The 22,936-nt window shown below is 34.9% G+C and overlaps 2 protein-coding genes across 3 annotated transcripts in view; both read right to left on the bottom strand.

Moving 5' to 3' along the window:
- Positions 1 to 4,463: 4,463 nt before the first annotated feature.
- LOC145255707 (uncharacterized) overlaps positions 4,464 to 22,936 on the bottom strand; it is a 105,081-nt gene continuing 86,608 nt past the window's right edge. For both annotated transcript variants that reach the window (XM_080114294.1, XM_080114295.1), the window contains exons 2-3: positions 10,521 to 16,769; positions 4,464 to 6,153 (exon numbers count right to left, since the gene is read on the bottom strand). In XM_080114294.1, coding sequence (XP_079970420.1) covers positions 5,586 to 6,153; positions 10,521 to 16,720 — 6,768 coding nt within the window. In that variant the 5' untranslated portion in view covers positions 16,721 to 16,769 and the 3' untranslated portion in view covers positions 4,464 to 5,585. The remainder of the gene's footprint in view (positions 6,154 to 10,520; positions 16,770 to 22,936) is intronic.
- Positions 20,391 to 20,840, bottom strand: LOC145255514 (uncharacterized). The gene has a single exon (XM_080113976.1). It carries the CDS (start codon positions 20,838 to 20,840, stop codon positions 20,391 to 20,393), a length of 450 nt encoding a protein of 149 aa, XP_079970102.1.

Raw genomic sequence — 22,936 nt, 5'->3', positions numbered from 1 at the left:
GGAATGTGCAATGGATCACTGTCAGAGTCAAAAGTAATTGACAAAATCTATCCATACATGAATATATCAAATTTATGACTTGTTTGAAGAACCAAAACCTAGAAGCATTCAAAAGGTATAAACGAAGAAAGTGTTTCATTCCTGTGTATAAACTTGTAAGTTTATAAGCTGTCAGTATATTTAGTAGTTCATGACTATATCTACCAAGAAACTAAGAAACTATGGCCTACTGACCAAGAGCAAAGAGTCTGTATTAGTTGATAAACATCATGTTGACTGGTAAAGGTTTTGAGGAGTCTAATTGGCAACTGTACTTGGGTTCTCGCTTTTGTAATCAGTGCCAGTAGGTGCTTGGCTCCAAGAGTAACTTTCTAATTGGTTAAATTTTGGTGTCTACTCCAATCGCCAGTGTTCTGATAAAATTGACCAATCAGTATTTCAACCAATAAACATTGAATACTTTTGAGATTGTTTCTCTACTGTTATTGTAGTTCTACTACTGCTGAAACAAGGGTTCCACAAACACACAGTCCTCCAAATATGTTACACCACCACTCACTTACCAATTATAATATAGTAATAATAATGACAATTTTATTGCCCCCTGATAACACTGAGCAAAACAAAGGTTTCTGTTATCTTGCCTCACTTACTGCAGAATTATATTTGGTAAGGAGGCCATCACAGCATTGCCAAAAATATGATTAAAATCAAAATATGAAGAGAAATGATGTTGATAATGCCAATTAATTTGTTCTCGGATAAAATATGTTACCCCTCTCATTTAATAATATATTTAAGGGTAACAAAATCTTTTGTTCTACTTGGAGTTGTCCGGAAACAATAAATGTAAATTACAGTATTACATTTAAATCTCTTTAAACTATTTTCATTATCAACACAATTTCTCTTCATATTATTGTCAAAGTAAGTGATGAGAACAGAATTACACAAGATCAAGAATTTCTATATATACAATAAATAAGATTATATGAGTTGTATTAGATTTAAAGGAGATAACTCCAGTAAATGAAATACATTATGTATGTTTTCAACACATTAAAACAAAAGGGTTGAACAGAGGAGAAAGAGTGGCTTGGAGAGAAGAATGGAAAATGGGGCAGAGTGGGATAGAAAAGGGGACAGAGAGGGAGAGAGAAGTTTTAATATAAAGATGTAACACACACTATTTAACATTATCTATTTAATTATTTATGGCCTCGGGCAATGCCAGGTACTTCTGCTAGTTTTTACTTAAATGCAAAAGTTTGATAACATCAGTCATTATCTTTGTTTTCACATTTGCAATCAAATGGAACAAATAGACTCATCAAGCAGTATTTGTTCAGAAGAGATGTGATTGGAGATTAAGCAACCTTTGCTTCATTATAGATGTATCAAACAATGCCAGTTAAAAAAAGGTAAAGTTAGGAATTAAGTACAGGTGAGACTAGGCATTAAGCATCTCTTGCTTCAAGTAATGTGGATAAATAAAATAAGGAGTTAGTGTCAACTAAAATTTTGAAAATATGTTGACGTTTTGAAGAACAAATAAACATTATTTCTTTCCAAATTAGTAGATAATAACATTAAAATAAATGAAAACAAAATAAGGAAAATGAGTGAAAGAAAAAGAAAAACAAAAACAGAATGAAAAAATGAAAAGAAATGAATGAAAAATTAATGAAAACAAATGAACAAAAAAAACATGAAACTAAGTGAATAAAAAATTGCAAGATAAAAAAAAATGAAGGAAGTGAATGAAAAAATTAAAAGAAAATGAAAAATAATGAAGGAAAATGAATGAAAAACTAAATGAAACAATGAATTTTAAAAAAGAATAAACAAATAAAAAATTATTAAAAAATTTGAAAAAAAAAAAATGAAAGTAAAAATGAATTGAAAAGAAATTTAATGAAAAAAATGTAAGAAACGCAAGCAAGTATCTTATGTAGTTTCCAATTTTTATACAGAAGCATATACCACATTAATAGTGTAATATTATCACAAAATTAATGTTGATTAGCTTTTCTTGTATAAAATAGTCTAACAAAACAAAGTTATCTATTTTGGCCAATGTGGCCTTTAAACAGACCTGCTCCATCACTTTGGATTAAAAAAAAAAAAAGTGAAAATTTTGTGTTTTTTATAAATGGCTAAACCTAAAAATCTTAAGTTAGGGTTAGTTTAGTCTCGGGAGGCGAAGTATAGTTGTATCATCTAAAATAAATCTCCTTCCTATGATAAAAAAAAAAGATGAGGTTTTCTTTTCATTTTTTAAAGTTTGACTGTTTGATGACAGTTCTAATGTCTTCCAGTTGTTCACATAAATCCGTTTTGGCAAAAGTCGATTTTGTTTGGCTCAACTTCTGTACAAGTACTTTTTATTGAATTGAAAACAAATCCTACTTTATAAATATGCATTATTTAGATATTGTGAAGGGTGAACTGCTATAAAATGCAGGTAACTATATTGTTTACTTAAGAAAGAGGAGCATGAGAAAAACTAATCAAGAATTAGTAACGCATCTTTTTGCTTATGATATTCGGGATAATCAAATAAAGTGAATAGGACTTGAACTTTCATAACGCGTAAAGGTGAGACATTGCACAAATTTTGCATCTTTGTGATAAAAATCCTGAAATATGCCAAAAAAATCAATAATTTTGGATCTAGCTTAATAAAGAATATAAATACATTTTTCTTTTAGACAAAGAAAAGAGAAACATAAGCCAATAGCAGGGTGAAAAATGCCCGCAAAAGATGGTTTTTGATAAAAGCAATAAAGAATGATGGAAATGAAAACGGACACACGAACCAACAGTTTTGCTTGTTTATCTACTTGACTCCCCATCGGGGTAAATTAGACATAAGGTCAATTTTCAATGTGAGAAGATTCAATTTCCACTTCAAAGGAGTATTCTGGATAGGAACAAAAACGATCTCTTTTCATTGTTTCTCTTTTGTATCTATTTATGTTCCCCCAAGGAAAGAATTAGGTGCAAGGTCAGTTTCTCATATACAGCAAATCAAACTCCCCAAAATAAAGAGTCATTCTGGATTGTGGCAAAAAAAGTAGCCTCAGTCTGAAAAGATTTCACCTTCACTTATTGAAGACAGAAAAGATGAAGTGTAATATTAGAACAGATACTACACTTTGTTCCGAAGGCCAAGTGGTCATTTTGTTTGTCGGTTCTATGGCATATCAATCTTTTTAGGGAATCCAGTTCAAGTGAGAATAGACTTAGTCTTGAGAGCTTCTCTTTGTAAGTAAAGAGTGGAGAGTCCTGTCAATATTCTAGTTGCCAACTATTAAAACTAACAGGACTGAGTGTGCTCTGTGAGCTTTGGATAAAATAAAAGATAACCAGATTCATCCAAAATTTTATTTTTGGTTACATCTTAGAATGGAAGTACATAACTAATCTTTGGTTTCTGTAACCATTTTTTGTTTTAATGGAAATCATTCCAGTAAGATGTAAGAAACTAAAAAGAACAGAAGATGATTATCACAAACAGATGTCTATTGACTTCAGTCTGGAAAAAAAAACCCAAAAAATAACAAAGATATGTAAAAGGAAAACAGGAAGAAAAGAGTAGTGTTGGGACAATTAATTAGAATTGAAAAAAAAAAAAAAAAATGTATCAGGTATCAGAATCAGTTTGGAATAAAAAATTTGTGCCTATTTTCTGATGCACAAAAAGATTCTTTTTTCATTTTTGCTTAAAACTTAATTTTCCACGGCTCGTATTAATTTAAAAAACGAATAAAATTAAAATCTATAGGTCACACCCATAAGTGTATTCTTACATCTGCAAAAATATATGCACATATTACATGGGTGTTTGCGGTAATCCCTTTCCACACACACACACACACACACACACACACACACACACACACACACACACACACACACAAAACAAGTATATTTAAAAAGAATTGTAACCAGTAATTGTATCAGAATCAAGAATTTAGAACGGAATTAGTAATTGTATTGGAATAAGGAAAAATATTGGAATCGTCCCATCACTAGAAGAGAGTTCTACAAGCTTTGGGGAAGGAGCTATTGAAATAGGAAGCTGTATTATGATGAGGTATCAAAATAGTGAACTGATGGAAATTTCAACGAAAAAGCAAAGAACACATTCTAGAAAGGCTCTTGTAATCTAAGCAGAAATTTGTTTCTTCAGAGTTAAAAAACAAAAAAAATTTAATTCTGCTAAAAAGCAGAGAAATCACATCCCTAGTATATTGATAATTTATCAGTGGTTTCATTGATCTACATTTTTTGTTTTTACTTAACTTTTTTTTTTTTTTTTTTTTTCAGAAGAGTTGAAAAGGGAGGAGCCTAGAGAAGCATAACAAACAATAATAGTTTTAAAATGGATTCTGAAAAGAACTGCCACCTGAGACATTGAGCACAACAGTCATGCAGTAGGATGAAAAATATATTTAAAGTTAACATTAACCGGATCTTTTATTATTTATAAAAAAAAGAAGCTTTTGTTTTCTTCACCGATTGACCATTTCAGCAGTAATAACTTGGAGTATTTACATCGAAACATTTTTATATAGCTTTCATTTTCTGTCTCTTTACATTGTTCTCATTTTGTTAAAATATATTCACAGGATGAAAGATAAAAATGAACAGCAAATAATTTACATAGACACATGTACAAAAAAAATTTTTATTGGTGACCTTTGAAAGGTCAACTTTAAAAGAAAAGCGCATGTTCAGATGTCACGTAAAGTTGCAAAATGGGTGGAAAAATCAAGATTGCACCCAAATTGCTTGCCACCTGATGGGAATTCAATGTCTGTTGAAATCATAGGATCAGGAAGGAAAGTTGTTTCAAGTGAAACTGAGTCAATGCAAACAACTGGGTTTGTTAAAATGACAAGATTCACATTTGAGAATATATATAAATGTGTGTGTTTATGTGTATATAGTATGTTTATACAAAAACTATTGGCTACACATGTGCATACATGTTTCAGCTGCACCCCATTTAGAGATCCGGCCTCATCAGGCCTCCTCCCGTAAATATACATATGTTCATATTATGTGTGTGTGTGCGTGTATATATATATATATATATATATATGTGAGAAAGAAAGAGAACTGATCAATAATGGAGCTTATGTGGAAAGTTTTGGTTCATATCTGCTCATGAAAATTCAAAAGTTTAACAGAAAATAAACGTTTTAGGTTAAGATCAGTCTTTTGAAATAAAAAAAAAAGCACCCTTCATACTACTAACTCAATAGCACCCCACCCCACTTCATCCACATTAAATTTATTCAAAGGATAAGAGATTTGATAAGGTTGAAAAGAAATGAAGCAAAAATAAAACAGCTTCATACCATATGAAACAACAGATATGCTTTGATCAAGAATAAAAAAACAATCCCGCAAATACATGTATTCATATGCCATGCGAGAACATTTTGAAAAGTTTAGTCTTTGTGAAGCAGTTTCAATCTCATTTTGCATGATGACCTAATTGGAAGTAAATGTTCAATTTTTCATTTAAAAAGTCGAAAAATTTGTTTTGCATTAATTACTGAAGAACGAGTTAGTCACTTCTTTGTCTCTGAATGTTTGCTCTTGTCTAACTTTGGGCAAATATAGCGATCGACTTTGATGGAACATTTTTTTACCCTCACTTTTGGACTGAAAGAAACAACAGGCCATGATGGCTTTAGCTTTTGCGTAGATGTACTGCGATTAACTAGCTTGATAGGAATCTCTGGATGGCTACGTTTGCAATGTCGTAGAACGATCATCTTTGTTTTAGCAGAGAAGCCACAGTGACGACAACCATACGGGTGTTTGTCCACGTGCATTGGAATGTGTTTCTCAAGCACAAGAGCATTTGGTGTTGTGTAAGAACAATATGGACAATGCATTTTACAGCCTTGCGGAAAGAAGTTGTGTAATGAGATATGGCGTTGGAAATGTTCACGATCAGTAACTTTGAATTGGCACCAGGAGCAGCTGAAAAATAAACAATTCTTTTTTATGGTTTCTCCTGGCAAGGACTTTTTGATGTCGGACTTTTGTGATGACGATATTTTAAGTGCCCGATTTTTGTTCAGCTGTTTTTTTCTCGATTGCATTCGATGTTTCGTCCAAGTAGATTTTTTCCTATGAAAAAAAAAAAAAATATGTCAGGGTTAGGGTTAGCCAAATAATCAAAACTGAAAGAATTAAATCAAAAATTTGTACAGAAACTTTACTTAAACCAGGTGCATTTTTATTGCTTTATTATAAAATGTGGAGAAAATCATGAACTCCAAATATGGTCATCTTTTTTTTCTTTTATTCACCTCAAACAAGGTATATTATCATAAAGTCTACTGTGAATTAAAGCACAAATTTATAGGGGTATCCTCATGTGGAGTTGGGTAACTCGATGTTTGATTATATTACCTTTAAATTTCTGCATATTGGTACAGTCAAAAAAACAGGGAATTTCCAAGGCTAGTAGTTTGAGGAAAGAAGCTATTAGAGGAGTAAAATCTTTTGGCATTTGGGGACCTCTACAGTGAAGGGGTTGGAATTTGCTGATTGACAAGTTAATTGGAGGTATTTATGTCAAGGGGGCACAAAGTGGAGCAATAAAATTGTCGTCAGTTTTCTTTTTTGTTGCAAACCATCTACTAGTTGGCCAGTTGTGTACAAATCCCAAGAGCAATAGGAGCCTTCTATCATGTCAGAAAGTGACACAATGTTCAAGAGCGAGATTAGAGATGCGCCACTATACAACTCATGTTTTCTACCGATCCAAGTTATAAAAACAGGACCATTTCCAGCACCCTCAAAATAAATCGCTGGATTGCCACGAATAACAGGGATGTGCCCAGGGTGATGAAAACAAAGTTTCCAGCCACAGTTATGATCTTTAGTGTGGTTTCAAATGAAGGCCACATCATACCACCTCACATTTTCAAAGTCAGCTTGAAAATTAACACCAAAGTGTACCTGGATGTGCTGAAGAGTGTGGTGATCCCCTGATGCAGAAGGACTCAGCACCAGCCCACAAATCCAAAGGGATCAATGCTTGGCTTCAGAAGGAGTGTTACGACTTTGTACTCTTCTCTCATTACCACCCCCCTCCTTCCCGGACCTGAATCCACTGGACTACTTCGTTTGGTCATACGTTGAGAACATTACCAACATGATTTCCCACAACACCAAAGCCAGCCTGATTGCCGCTATCACTGAGTATTTGTTTAGCTCCTGCAAGCACTTTTGAAAAAGACATGCTCCCAGTTGTGAACCCATATTGAGGCAATGATTGAGGCTGAATGCAGCTACATTGAATAGATGTCAACTCTACTACATAATCAAGTTATCTGAATTGATTTTTTAATAAAAGTTTTAAAATAAATCTGTAATGTTTTTTTTTTCTTTAGGGTGACACTTTTATCGTTCACCCTGTACAAGTATTTCAATGGAAATACTTGTTTTACACCAAGCATATGGATTCAAAATTACTGCGATGGGACAGGGGCTGTAGCTTGGTAGATAGCATAAGATTTATTAGATCAGAGATTATTTTTTGGACACTGTCTATTGGTGGGTGCTGTTAAAATATGATTCAATGATGAAAAAAAAAAATCAGTCTTCAAGAGTCCCTGGTTGGTTCAAAGCATGTAGTGCTAACATTAAAAAGTTATGTTTTGGAAATTTGTTCATATGTGATTGGTTGATAAAAAAGGAATAGGCAGAGTACACATTAATATGGGAGTAGATTTTACAATATTAAAACATTAAAAATCAAGATTTTTTTTTACACGTCATACCTGATTTCAAATCTCACATAAGTCGGAAGGATATTTTTTTTTTTTTTTGCTTAAAAAAATAAATAAATAAAAAATGTGACTTTCCACTTTAACAAGTTTTAACAATTTTTCTCTTTACAAGAATCTGATCTCCCACTAGCTTTTCTTTGTAGTCATTATAAATATGGACTAATCATATTGCCATACTGATTATCGTTGTATCAACAAAATTAAGTGACATTGAGCTGGGTCAGTACCAGATGGGTGACCATTTGGGAATACCAAATGTTGTATATGTATATAGGTGTGGCAGTCGTATATACATATCCAGCCATTAGAAAAAAAACATGACTAGGTAGAGTACACATTACTAAAGAAGTAGTTATATGATGTCAATACCCGAAATCAAATTTTATGTAAGTAAAAGATGTTCTTTTAAAAATTGGATAAATGTTTAATCTTAATAAATTTAAATAAATTAACATAATGTAATAACATAAAAAAAAACATTATATACTTTTTTTATGATAATTAGAAAAGAAAATAGACATTTGGTCATAAAAACTTTACTTAAAAAAATGTTTCTTTTTGGCAGGGTTCAAAATTCTCTGTATGGACCACACTAAAGACCCAGAAAAATGGTGCTTGTTGTCCCCTTGTTAAACACTCAGCATGAGAAGGTGAAGATCAAGGGTAAGTAGAGTAATTCTGGGAAAGGTGTGGCACCCTCTACTACATCTTGGTCTAGTAGCCAATGAAAAGACAAGTTTTCGGTCACCTTCAATTATGGTTGATCAATTTGCTGTTTTTACTAACCATAAAACAGTAAAGATTGAACAAATAACTAGTAGAAACTCTTATTTCCTTAATAAAAAAAAAAAAAAAAAAACCCACTCCACCCCAATGTATGATTTTTAATAATCTTCCAACCATCCTGCTATTTAATTTCAGTTAAATCTTTTTGGTGAATTCTTATTTTTTTATGAATTTTCAATTAAACGAATATTTCCTCAGAGAAAAAGATTTAGAAAAATTTTTTTAAAATCGATTTAATATTATTTTATGTATTAAAAAACAAATACGAATCTTAGTTTTTAAGCTAATCATTCTGAGAGTAATATTTGGGGGGGGGGGGGGGAGGTTGAACCTTTGCTAATTAGTAGGAAAAGTATTCCACTACAATTCTTTTTTTGGATTATGGACCTAATGTATTTGAAGGACTAAAAGAATACATTCTAACACCAATTTTTTTTTTTACTTTTGAATTTTGATTATCACTTAGGATAAATTATAACAAGCAAATCTTATATTTAAAAAAAAAAATTGGGGGGGGGGGGGGTACAAATTTTGTTTTTTTCTTTAGTTTCAAATATTTGCTTCATTTATTTATTTAGACATTTTTGCATGAATAAAAAAAAAAACTGTAAATTAACCGAACGCAAAGGCAAATTTACGAATGTGCATATATATCATATCAATTAAATGCAATTGTAGTGCAACTTCCTATTCCAGGAGCTTCTTTCCAAAAATCGCTAGCTTGATGAACTTTCTTTCAACTAACAGTTTTCCTCTTCACTATAGCTTTGGTCCTTTCAAGATTAAGATCAATAGGCATCTTCTGTCTTTGTGATAATTATCTTTTGTTCTTGGGCTCCTTACATCAAGTGGCTTCACACCTTGTTTAGAGTGATTTCCATAATATATATATATATATATATATATATATATATATATATATACTAGCAGGCCACCTGGCATTATGCAATCGTAAAATACGTTTAAATGTGATATTTAGATTAATGCAGATTTTGTATTATTATATTGGACTCACATATATAGCAATGATTTAAAAAGTAAAAACAAAAATGACTTGTATGCTACCACTGAGAATCAAAACCAAAACGTTTAGCTTACGATTTACTTTTTCCTTTGACGTTAATGCATCAACTATGAAGACATGTTTGCTGTAAGGCTAAAAATTAAAACATGAACCAATAGCTATTACGTTACACATGCATATTTATAATGCCACTGTTCGACCTTCACCTGGCAAATTCCATTTTTTTTTTTAATTTTCACTTTTGCAACGATTTTCCCCGGCTAAAACTCAAATATAGTTATGCATGGGTTTGAATACTCTATATATTAAGTTTCATGTTTGTAGACCAAAAACTGACAGAGGAGTTTGGTAGGCAAAATTTTTTAAACAAATATATATAAGTATACATAAATATATATAGAAAGAGGTTCGTGTTTACTATAATGTTTTTACACAAATATTATGCAGGTATAAATCATGTAGAATATCTGCATGAATATAATTACACGTAATAGTTAATTAAAGATTATTATCCCATAAGAAAACTGAAAAAATTTATAGGGAATTAATTAAAATGAGTGTTTAAGAAAATATGCAAATTAGCTAGATCTTTGGCAGATGAATGCAATTCCACAAATCATATATAACAAAGTTGTATCTTCCTTTTAAATAAATAGAAAAAAGGTTTTTAATATGAATATCAATACACAAAAAAAAAAAAAATTTATAGGAACATAGATTTGTTTTCATAAAAGCTCAAAATTAAAATGGGGTGTTAAGACAAAAATGTGTCCTTTTGTTCACTGCCTAGAGTGCTTCATATCTATTTTATCCATTGACTCTTTTTGGGTTATTTTATGCCAAATTATATCATTTTGGTAAAATACAAAATAAAAAGAAAATCTTACCTTGCAGTTTGAGTTAAAGCTTTCTTTAATGAACGCTGACGGGAAATGGCAAAGTTTTTCTTTTTTGTAACAGTTTTCACAGAAGCTTTTTTCAGAAGTTTTTTAGGATTAGGTTTGTCCTTTTTCAAACTTACAGCCAACTGTCGACTAACTGTTGGTTTAGAGTTGGCTGGGGAAGTAGACTTAGTGCGTAGTGAAGGGGAAGGGGTTTTCAGATTTTGAGGGCGTTTTTGTACAACAGATTTTTCTGGTGTCTTTAATAAAGTTTTTTTTGTTTCCAATTTGCTTCTTAAAGTTCTTGGACTGTAACATCCTTTGGAAGCTGATCTCAACAAGTGACCGCCATAGCTTGATCTGGTCCTCCGAAGCGTTTTTATCTTAAGTTTTGATTTTTTAGCCAAAACTTTTTTGCATAAAATTTTGGGGTTTTTCAACCTTTCCATTGTCTTTTTGGATGGCTTTGGTAGAGAAGACTTAGATGCCCTGCCCAATGGATTTCTTACACGAGCAGTCCGCCAGTTACGTAGTCTCCAAAGGGGAACATTTGGACATTTTGACAGCCGAACCAATGTAGCTGGAGAAAGATTTTTATTCTTTTGCTTGCAATTAGAAACCTCTGATGTAGATATCAAATGTAGTTTGCGCATGTACCGTTCTTTACAAACACTAATTTCATCTTGCCTCTCAGGAGTTGGGATTCGTACTTGCGATTTCCCATCGGACACACTTTTAACTGGAGTTTTCTCAGAACTGGGTACTGAAAACAGTTTGCTAGAAAAACTAGGTTTAGTTCTGTTCTTATTTAATGGGATATACTGTGACTTTTCATTTTCGTGCAGATCAAACGAAAACAGACTAAAGATGTTGCGATCTTCATTAGTTGAAATTTTCATGTTAGACGATAAAGAAGAGTGTGATGTCACTGGACTACCAACCGGTTTTAATATGTCAAGGGATTTTTTCAGAGTTTTCGAGGATAACAAATTTTCTGTTTTGTCCAACTTTGTTTTTAAATCTGTTGACTCAGTCACAGGTGACTTGAGGTTAGTTGATTTGCAGGCAGCGGGTTGACAACTTCGTAATACCTGTTCCCAGTCTGGCTCAGGAAGAACAGTGAAGCCTTTTTTTTTAATACCGTGATATTCACAATGTTTTATCATTTCTACTTTGCATGAGCCTTTCTTGTGACACAAGTTGCATTCATATAAAAAGACATGCAGATGCATGAATAAAATGTGAGAGTGCATTTTTATTAGAGGGACGCACTTGAACGTGCAAATCCGACAATGCACCTCGTTGTCAACTGCTAAATAAAGCGGATTGATAATGGAATCCAACCCAGATGTCCCGATATCTACTTTGCCACGGGACCTACTGTTTCGGATCAAAATTCTCCGCTTGCTAACCCTCGTTAACGTGCCAGAATCTCTTTCATCAGCACCGTCTTTAAGAAACTTTTCATTACTCGCTTCTTTATCTCCAGGCGTCAAGCTTAAACGATTCTCTTTTTGCCTTGAGTAAGTGTGTGTGACTTTCTTCACTTTTAGATATATGCTGCCTTCCTCGGACTCTACACCATCCTTATCTGTATTTGTTGATGTAAGGTGTGTTGAATCTTTAGAAATGCTTCTCTCCTGCGAGGATTTGGTGCTGTTTAATACCGATGTTTCTGATAAATTGCCACTCTGTTTCGATACGATACTTTCATTAGTTTTCAGAGAAGCAGGTTCTGTCAAATCTGACATTAATTTTGGATCAGAATCCTGAACCATGATATTATCTTTGGTAGAAATATTTGTCTTTCTTGGTGATAGTACTCTCTCAGAATTCTTATCAAGCACTCCAAGAGATTTCTGCTTGTTCTGTAAATTTTTATCAATTATTATGCAGTCATCATCACTTCTCGTGCCTTGTTTATTGGAAATAACTTTTACTTGTTTCGAAGCTTTTTCAAATAAGTCGCCAATATTGGCAGTGTTTTGCTTTATAAGGTGCCTATCAAGAATGTCATCATCAACAATCATACAGTCACTGTCAATATCCGAGCAGTCGGATTCAGAATTTATGACAATAGTTCCATTTATCACTTTACGTTTCTGTTCACAAACCATCTGACCAGTAACAAAAATGCGTCTCGGTTTATCTGGATGGTTGGTTTTGATGTGAGACAGGATTGTATCTCGCATCCCATTCCGTACAGAGCAATGTGGGCAATGTACGTATTTGAGTAAGTTGGTTCGGAGATGTTTCTGTAGGGCGGCACAACCTTCGAAATGAGCATTACAGTAGTAACAGGAAAACTTGGAGCGTGTTGAATGTGCTTCGAGGTTGTGTTCACCAAAAGACTTCATCAAGTTGGTCCCAAAATTGCATTGGGGGAAAGCGCAACGATAAAGAATGAACATGTCACCGCACAGATGAGTCTCCATGTGATGAAGCAGTAAGTCAGAGTCGAGGCATTCCAGTTGACAGTGGACACAAGAGTAGCCATCTGCATCATGATGATCGTTCTCCTGATGACTTTTAAATTCTTCCATGCCTTCGCTTGAATATGTGCAGTCTTTAAATCCACAAATGTAGAAATTTCCCTTGTAAATTGTGTTCTTTTCCACCTGATTCGGACTTTCCTCTTTGTAAACCTTAGCAATTTTATTTGGAGATTTCTCAACCGTTTTGGGATTTTCAGTTTCACTGACTTTTTCAACATCCACATCAGGGCTCTCAGCAATAGCATTTTCATTGGTAATAGGTTCTTTGTCTCTTGGCAGCGTAATTTCTGTCGAACTTGGTTGTTGTTTTTCTACAGGAATTTCTTCCGTTTGTTTCTGATCATTTTTGCTCACTTCTAGAACCGATGATTCTTTCTTTTTCTCTTTAATGTTATCTTTAGCTGGCAAGGGAGATGTGGAGGATATTTTTGATTTCAAAGATTTAGAATCAACATTATCAGACGCCTTCACAGATACATTATCCTGTGATTTTGTGTTATCACTTTTCCCTTCCACATTCTCCGTAGGAAGTTTCTGGCTCACTTGACCAGAAATATTCTCATCTTTCTCAGACTGCTTATTTTTAGGGATTGTAGAGACCACATAATCGATAACGGAGCAGTAATTGCACGGAGAGTCTACTGAACATTGAGCAGAATTACGGTTCTCAACATGAAAATGCCAGTATAGATGACTCTTGATCCGATTCATGCCGATCTTATTTGCACACAATGAACACTTTAGGAAGTCTGCATCCTGGACCTTGAATAACTTGTTTGTACTGACCATTGTGTGGACAACAAGCTTATTTGAACCGACAGATTTTCTAACAATTACCAAAGGGTAAGCACCTGGAGTTCCAGGTTTGCTCAATGACTTTATAGTCGAGGTAGAAGCAGTTGAAAGTGGAACTTTCTTTTTGGCAAGAAGGGCAACAGTAAAGTCATTTGCTTTATCTGTAGAAGTAGATGTAGAAGTAGATGTGGATGTGGATGTGGATAACGATGGGGAACTTTTTAAATTTGTACTGTTTGATATGGAGGTTTGGGAACAAATGTTAGATTTCTTTTTGGGTGATACTGTACTTGACGATTCTGGCGGATCAGCAAGTTTTCTTTTGTTGTTTGGAGGCAAAACACATTGTATTGATTTTGAATTATTTTTACTTTCTGCAGAAGTAGTGTCAACTGAGTTATTGGTTTTCTTGATTGGAGACTTACTATTACCCTCGATTGGTTTATCCTGTTTTACAGGTGATGAATCTGACAATTTTTCTGGTGTGGTTACAGGCTTGCTTGTATTTGATTTGACTATGGTGACTTTTTCCAGCAAGGATTTACCTATAGGAGTGGGTACAGCTTCACTCACTGGCGTGATGGTTACCATTTGGTTTTGAAGAGGGCGGTTTGTACTTGTGACTTTGCTGGCTGATAACGGACTGCTTGCTGCTACAGTGGTCACTGTTTGTGTAGTCATGCAGACATTTATTGAAGAGGACTGTGTCATCCTTGTTGGGGATATCGTTGAGGCAACATGAATAGTCTTTAAAAGCTGAGGTGGCTTAGAGAGTATCTTTTGTACTGGACTTGATGTCAGTTTAGAATCTATGGAACTGAAAGTAGTTTGTGGTGGCAATATCCAAACAGGTGCTGCACTTGAAACCACATTAGTTGAGATAGGGGAGATTAAGACAGGAGACATTGATGTTTGTAAATTGGGTCCAGTGAGCGAACCAGAAAAGGGTGTGGCTATTGAAGAGGATGTCATGGTAGCACATGTAACAACAGCACTAGTATTTATAGAAGTACCAATAGGGGTTGCTGTCAGAGAAGTTCCTTGTGTAACCAAGCTACAACTGCTGCTGCTGCTGCTGGCATTTGATGTCAAAGGAAACAATATAATCTTACGGTTCTTCTGTTTTGTTGGACTCAGGGGCGAAGTAATTCCACAAGTATTTGTAGACTGCACATCTGTAAATTGGATTAACTTTTGTGTAGTGTTGATAACTTTGACCCCAGGACCAGGACCTAATTTCTGAATCTGGGGTACATGAGGTGAATTAATCAAAGATGGTGTTGAGTGAATACCCATCAACATGCTTTTCGGTAAAATCGTTTTGATTTTTGTGGGAGTGTTTACACTTTCTGGACTGGTTTTCACAACTTTAGCACCAGATTTGGCAATGTTCAGATTTTGTGTTTTGTAAAGGTGCTGTGCACCCAAATTTGAACCGGCAGGGATCTCAATTTGCACAGGATTATAAGGAACCGATTGATACTTATGAATCAAATTCAAGACAACCATTTTGTTAGTTGCTTGATTTGCAGCGGAAGAAACAGCTGGCGTGGATACTAATTGTAGTCGACTTGCTAAATTTTCTGAACCTGGAGATTTTGACTTATCTCCTGTTTCTTTTTGAGTAGATTTTGCGGTACTTTTAATTTCTGCACCAACAGGCGGCATGACTTGAAAGCATACATCTCGTAATGGATTATTCATTAGAGTGGCCGTTTCTGAAGAAACTGTCTTTGAAAGAAGTTGAGAAGAGACCAATGTTGATGGTGATGTTGTAATTGTACTGTTGGCAGATCGTGGTGGGACAAAGTTAGCTATGGTAATATTACGGCTGGGATTTGACTCTGCATGAGACTCAATGGTCAATGTTGGGCATGCAGCGCCCGCCACAGATAACGTTTCCATTCCCTGATTAACTTGTGGTACAATACGACTGCCATCGACAATTATCTTTTTGCTAATGTCTTCTGCTGCTTCATCATCAGTGAATGGAACAAGACTAACTGTGAGATTTTTGTTCCCATGATTCACACGGTGGTGATCTTTCAACGTTTGTATGTTAACAAAATATGATCGACAATGATAACACCTAAACAGGAAGACAGTCTGTGCTGGAGTGCTACCCTCAAGATAGGGTTCTTGAATCACTGCTCGCTTTTCCAACTTTCCAGAATTACAAATAGATGTATCTTCAAAATTAATCAAAGCATCTGATTTGGGGGTTTGATTTTTTTTGTTTGGTGATGTTGATGGCGATTTTACTTTGCGTTCATTAAATGGCCGACATAAAGAGGTGTGGGCTGCAAATGTATTGTCCTCATTGGTAGTGAAATTGCAGCCTGTGCATCGCTGAACACCCAACTCTGACCAATTAATGTCTTTCTGTTTACCTGTAACAAAGCTGATTTTGAAAGAGGGACTATTAAGATTTTTTTCAGTAGCTTTGACTGTTTTTGTTTTGGTTGGTGTTTTTGCGGGTGATTTTGCAACTTTTGTAGGTGATTTTAAAAGTGATTTTATAGTAGATTTTGAAGGTGACTTTACAGTGGATTTTGAAGGTGACTTTACAGTGGATTTTGAAGGTGACTTTACAGTGGATTTAGCAGTAGATTTTGCGGTAGATTTTGCAGTAGATTTCAAAGTAGATTTTGCAGTAGATTTTGAAGTAGATTTTGCAGTAGATTTTGCAGTAGATTTTGAAAGTTCATTATCTGGACAAGCTGTCTTTGACAGAAGATTGGGTGATTTCTTGGGAGTTTTCTTGAGAATTTTCTTTGGACTAACATTTGATTTTTTTGTTCCTTTTTTCTTGGGGTTTTCTTGGATTGTGTTATGAGAATCTTTTTTCTTTGGAGATTTTGGGGAAACAAACATCTTAGTAGATACAACCAACTTGACAGGCTTTTTTGGCTTCATTCTTCTCAGCTAAAATATCCAATCGATAACAGCTTCAATCATTAATTTTCTGAAAAAGGAAAAAAAAGAAAAATTTCAATAGTAATAAATAAGTTTATGGTGCAATACATCCAGTTATTTACTAGATAGAGCAAGTTCATTACATTTACCACATGGTATTTGCTTGATGGAGAAGGAAAAGACAAGAAACTAGTGTTGCCTGAGAATACATTAAAACAAATACAGATTCAATTTATTATTAAGTGTGGGGGGTATATAAAACTCACCCTTGCCAAGGAATACATTAAAACAAATATAAGTCTCGTTATTCACACACACATATATATATATTTGGAAAGAGAGTTATGGCATAAAGTTGTCAGATGGAATTCTATAGGCAAAATAAAAATTATTTTATATTCTCAGAAAACATTACTTTTCGGCAGCAGTAATTTTTGTTGCCAACAAAATTGACTCTTCTAGTATATATTAGGGAGGTGTAGTGAGGACAACACGAAAGGTGAATGATAACCTGTGAACAAGGCTTTATTCATCAAGAAGTACAGGTATATACGCTGTAACAAAAGGAAAGAATTGTTAAAAGCATGCAAAACAATGAACAATGTTAATAATATGGCATTCACCCCGGGTGGAAAATGTTCAGAGTGGGGTTATGGAATGATACGCAAAAGTTCAAGTTTAAGCATCTCTTTCTCAGCTGGTAGAGGTAGACATATTGTTGCTTACAAATAAGTTCTGATGGGTTTTTATCGGGCACTATATCAGCGAATGAAATTTCCTGAAATTCTTCAGATATGCAAGGTTCTAACGAGGTATCTGGTTGTAGAGGTTCAACTTCCTGTGACATAGTACCGTCATTAGTGTGTGGCAGTGTATCTTGCGGCTTTGGGGCAAGTTGTCGCAGCGACACTGTTTCCTCTCTTCCAGTTGGGAGTCTAACATGGGCATATTGAGAGTTGCATTCCAGCAACTTGACTTCGTTGACAAATAGCTCGTACTTAGATAACCATACGTTAAGTTTCATCAGGACCGAACCTGGATTTAAAAGCCAACTGGGAAGAGAGGTGCCAGATATTGATTTACGGTTCAACTGGAATATCCTCTCGTGAGGTGTAGCATTAATAGTTGTACACAGTAAGGAAGGGATGGAGTGTAAGGCATCGTGTAGAACTGTTTCTTAATAAAAAATTGGCAACTTTTTCGACCTCAATGCTAGTGATATTGTTTTCCATAGGGTCGCGTTCAGTCGTTCCACCTGGCCATTTCCCTGTGGGTTATAGGCGGTTATGCGGCTTGTTGCTACTCCCTTCTTATGCAGAAAGTCTGTTAGTTCCGCTGAGAGGAATGAGGGAAGGCATGCCAAACAGTGAAAATAGTTGACAGAAACAATTTATAATTGTTTGTGAGGTCATATCTCGACATAGAAAGGCAAAAGGGTGAGTGCGAATATTCGTCAATGATTGTCAATAGATATTTATTTTGACTGTTAGATGGCAATGAGCCCTTAAAATCAACACTTAAGCGTTGAGTCGTTTTGATAAGCTTGAAATTGGTGGGATGGAAAAATCTCGGTTTTAATTCTGCACAAACTGCACAGTTCCCAATAGTTCGTCGAATATCATCGATGGAATAAGGAAGATTATGCAGGCGTACAAAATGAGACATTCGTGTTATACCTGGATGACACAATGAAACGTGTAGGTCTCGAAGGCCTGTTGGGTGAGTCGAGGAACAAACCGCTTGAGAAAGTGTGTCCGCGGCTGCATCCTCTTTCTCAGGGCAATAGATTACGTCAAATGTGAGTGCCGATAGTTCTATTCTCCAGCGTTCCACCTTCTTGTTTTTTTATTTTGCTTGAATGTTTCTGGTCATACATGAATGCCACGGAACGTTGTCCTTAATAAGCTTAAAGACGGAACCAGTAAGGTAGTGACGCCATTTACGCACTGTCTCGATGATGGCATGTGCTTCTTTTTCAACAGAAGAGTTGTGTTGTTCAGAAAAGAAAGCAACTGAACGTCCATTCTGATTCAGAGTGGCAGCCAGAGCAATGTCAGAGGCATTGATTTCTACAGTAAGGGGTATGCTGTGATTGATTGTTGTAAGGGAAACGTGTTAGTGTTCTTCTTTGAGGTTGGAAAAATCAGTTGAGCAAGATTCTGGTAGAGGGAAGACTCGATTTTGTGCTAAACGTCAAATTTTGTCTGAGAAGCGAGGAATCCATTGAGCATAATACCAACGACCCGCTGCTGTGTATTCACATCTTGCGGTAAAGGTAGATGTCTTAAAGCCCGAAAGCGTTCAGGGTCTGGCTTTACAACTCCCAATGAGACTTCATACCCTAAGAGGGTGATTTTCTCTGTTCATATAATGCTTTTGTTCTCGTTGAAACTTATTTTGTGTTTCCTGGCAACATCTAAGAATTGATTAAGATTTTCATCATGTTCTTTCATAGTACGACCACATATAATGATGTTATCGACGTATGTGAAAGTGTTGGTGATCTTCTCCTGTTTTATTAGGTTGTCTATAGACCATTGGAAGCATGATACGTCGTTTGTTACACCGAATGGAATGCGGCAGAATTGGTATACGTTCCCACAGGCTTCGAAGGCTGTGAATTTCTTCTCCTCTCCTAGTATCGGTATCTGACGATACGCATTCCGTAAGTCAAGGGAAGTAAAGACGGAATAACAAGCAATTTTGTGGACTAGATCATCGATTCTTGGTAAAGGGTAAGCATCAAGGTAAGTGAACTGATTGATGGTCTGGCTGTAATCGATGACAAGGCACTTCTTGTGTCTGTCGTTAGTGGTTACTAGTACCTGTGCTCTCCAGGGAGAGCGAGAGGGTTCGATAACATTGTCTTTTAGATTTTGAATTTCAGCTTGAATGAACTGTTGATTGATCGGTGAGTGTCTTCTGGATTTTGTAGCAATGGACTTGCAAGCAGGTGCTAAATGTTCAAATAATGGTGGGGAAATAAGGCGGGACGCCATTACAGCACATATGGTGAAGAGATCTCTATGACCTCCGAAGGGTATTTCTACTTTGGAATGTAGTTTGAGAAAGTCATGTCCAAGTAAGACGTCTGAGCAGAGGGAAGAGAGGACTGAAAGCTTAAAACGTGGATAGATCCTTCATATGATAATGTCACATAGCAGTGACCTAAAGTGTTGCTTGACAAGTCTGTGGACGCCATTGATATCTTCCTGCAGGATGTTTGCTTTGGCCAGCCATATTTATGGATAATGTTTGATGATATATAGCTTTCTGAGCTACCAGTATCCACAAGGGCTTCTAGGATTATCTCATTCACGGAAAGTTTGATTATAACTTTTGATAAGCAATCGGGTGATGCAGCAGTTACTATGGATGCGATTGATGGTTCGCAGGCCGAGGTTACTTTTCTAGGGACGTGGCTTGATCTACAGACTAACTGAAAATGCCCCTTCCTGCCACAATTATTACAAACTGCATTACGATTACCACAGAAGAAGCACTTCTCTCCAGTCGCAGCAGAGAGGTTTTCTGAAGTAACAGGAACTTCACCAGATACTGAAGGTTCAGCGGTGGCACCACATGGTGTGAGGTTGATATAAGATTCGGCTTGTCTTTGGGCTATTTCTAGCGAATGGGCTAAGTCAGAGCCATCTTTTAATGTAAGTGTTCACTCTAAGAGTCTTTGCCGGATTGCCAGAGAATGGATACCTGTTATGAGGGCGTCGTGAACTGCTTGATCACAGTATTTTTCTGCAGTTACTGCCTCGAAGCGACAATTGGCGGTTAGTGAGTCCAGTTTCTGCAAGAAATCACCAATAGTTTCACCCGGTTCCTGCTTTGCAGTTGCCAGAAGATGCCTAGAATGTACGATATTTGAGGGCTTTACAAAAAGAGATCGGAGTTTTGAGATGGCAGCTTCATAAGAGTCACAATTTGCAATTAGTTTGTGTACTGGGTGGGAAATATAGTTAATAAGGACATTTGGTTTGGCAGTGGATTGGTAGTTGATTGCGTTTAGGAAATTGTTAAATGTGCGCAGCCAATGTGTCCAATGGTTTGAAGAATCGGGCGCAGAAGGGCTATCATCAAAACGCTGTGGCTTCAAGAACTGGTCCATTTTAAATCAGATTTCTTGATGAATAAATTGTAGTGAGGACAATACAGAAGGCAAATGATAACCTGTGAACAAGGCTTTATTCATCAAGAAGTACAGGTATATAGGCTGTAACAAAAGAAAAGAATTGTTAAAAGCATGCAAAACAATGAACGATGTTAATAATATGACAGGAGGAAAATAAAAAAAGGAGAAAAAAGTTTTGAACTTAAGAACCAAATTGAATAATACAGTTGGGGATGAACTTAGAGATACTAGGGCATAACATGACCAGCTGATTGATTTAATCAGGCATCACCGACTGCCCATCCAGTCAAAGTAAAAGCTTAATTAGATTGTTGCAAGTTACCAAGTTACGGACAGTTTAACCACCAGGATCCTATCCTTAGTCATTACGGGTTGCCATCCATAGTTTTTTTTTTGGGGGGGCATTCCTTCAGCATGGGGTTGTTATTGGCAAATTCGTGGCCCTACCGACATACCAGAAGCTTTAAAACAGAAAATTGAGGAGAATTTCCAACATTTTTATCATTACTTTTCAATACATTAAAAAAGTTGGAAATGAACATGTGATAGAGAAAGAAATGGTTGGTAGAGGAGATAAAACTAGAGACCGATAGAAATAGAGAAGTAGAAGTTTTAAAATAAAGATGTCATACACACTTTTTAACCTGTTCTATTGTTTGTGTTTTTTCGTTTATGGCCCCAAGTAACACTAGTAGTTCATAATAATGAAAACATCTTTCTACATTCATAAAAGCCATTGTCGCTATTAGTTAAATATTTAAAATTATTTTTTTTTTTTTCATTTAAAATTATAACAATATAAATCTAATACAAATTCTTTTTTGTCAGTAAAATATTTTGGAAATAAATAAAAAGTTTTTCTTTTAAAAAATGTTTCATTTATAATCAGAAAAAAATTGATTAAAATTAAAATAATGCAATGAGTCGTTTTTAAAGGCCATATTAGTCAATAACAATAAGTTTGTTCATGATATTTGATTTTGGAACAATTTATTTTAAAATGATTAAGATGTAAATTATTCAAATAGAATATCAGCAAATAATCTGCTGCATTTCATCTTTGACAACTGGAAATGCTCTTTTTTAAATGGGAATGGAAGGTGATAACACTTAAACAAATGAAGATAGGTATATATTATTAAACATATACATTTTTGTTCACCTCCCATTTAAATCAATAATCGCATTTCAACTTATATATGTCAACATCAAGATTATCCATACAACCATCAATTAACATTTTTATTAATTTCTCAATATGTGATGTCCATATAATTCTAAGTTTTTTCTATATTAATAGACACACACAAAAAGATATAACTCGACTTTCAGAACAATAGGTTAAATATATACAAATATGTACAATAACAATATTTCCATGCATATGTTTCGACAATTATCAAAACTATGATTCCGTATTTCTTTGGTCCTGGATATGACCTTAAACTATATCCGATGGTAAGGCTCCAGCTTGTGGGCTTTGTGAAGTGTGGAGCCACCCTTTAATTTCCATTGCTCCCAGGTCCACTCTGACCCGGAGTGGTAGTACTTGTTAGAGTCCCAACTATGGGCTAAATAGAATCCGACTTAAAAAACAAATATACTCCATTAAAAATCGTTCCTCAATATAACTAGATTCGGTATTAAATAACCTGAAAAAAGTTGATATGCCGTAAAACAAAAACAACCAACCGTCTTTTTTTTTTAAATATTTTTTAAGGTTTTCATATTGAAGATTTATATACAGTCAAAGACAAAATTATCTGTAGAATTAATTTTAGCCACTTCTCAATACCTGTATGACCTTAGGCTGTTCTATACATTTATAAGACTGTCTTTAAGACATGCAATATAAAAGCAAATTTTCAGAACAGTAAGTTAAATATGACAAATTTGACAAGTGAAAAGCAAACATAAAATTATTCATACAGTAGAAAATAATGTTTGAAATTGATTGATTTGTCTGAGTGCAAGTAATTCATCGATGACAATTTTCTACACAATTTATTCAGTAGAATAATTTCTGCAAGGGACAACATGTGGTGCATAGAATGTCAGCATTGTCATTAGCA

The sequence above is a fragment of the Euprymna scolopes genome, chromosome 31 (assembly GCF_053919585.1).
Source record: "Euprymna scolopes isolate OS-2025 chromosome 31, ASM5391958v1, whole genome shotgun sequence".
Lineage (NCBI taxonomy): Eukaryota > Metazoa > Mollusca > Cephalopoda > Sepiida > Sepiolidae > Euprymna > Euprymna scolopes.
Note: the sequence above shows the minus strand (reverse complement) of the source record. Positions and strands in the feature narration are given on the sequence as shown.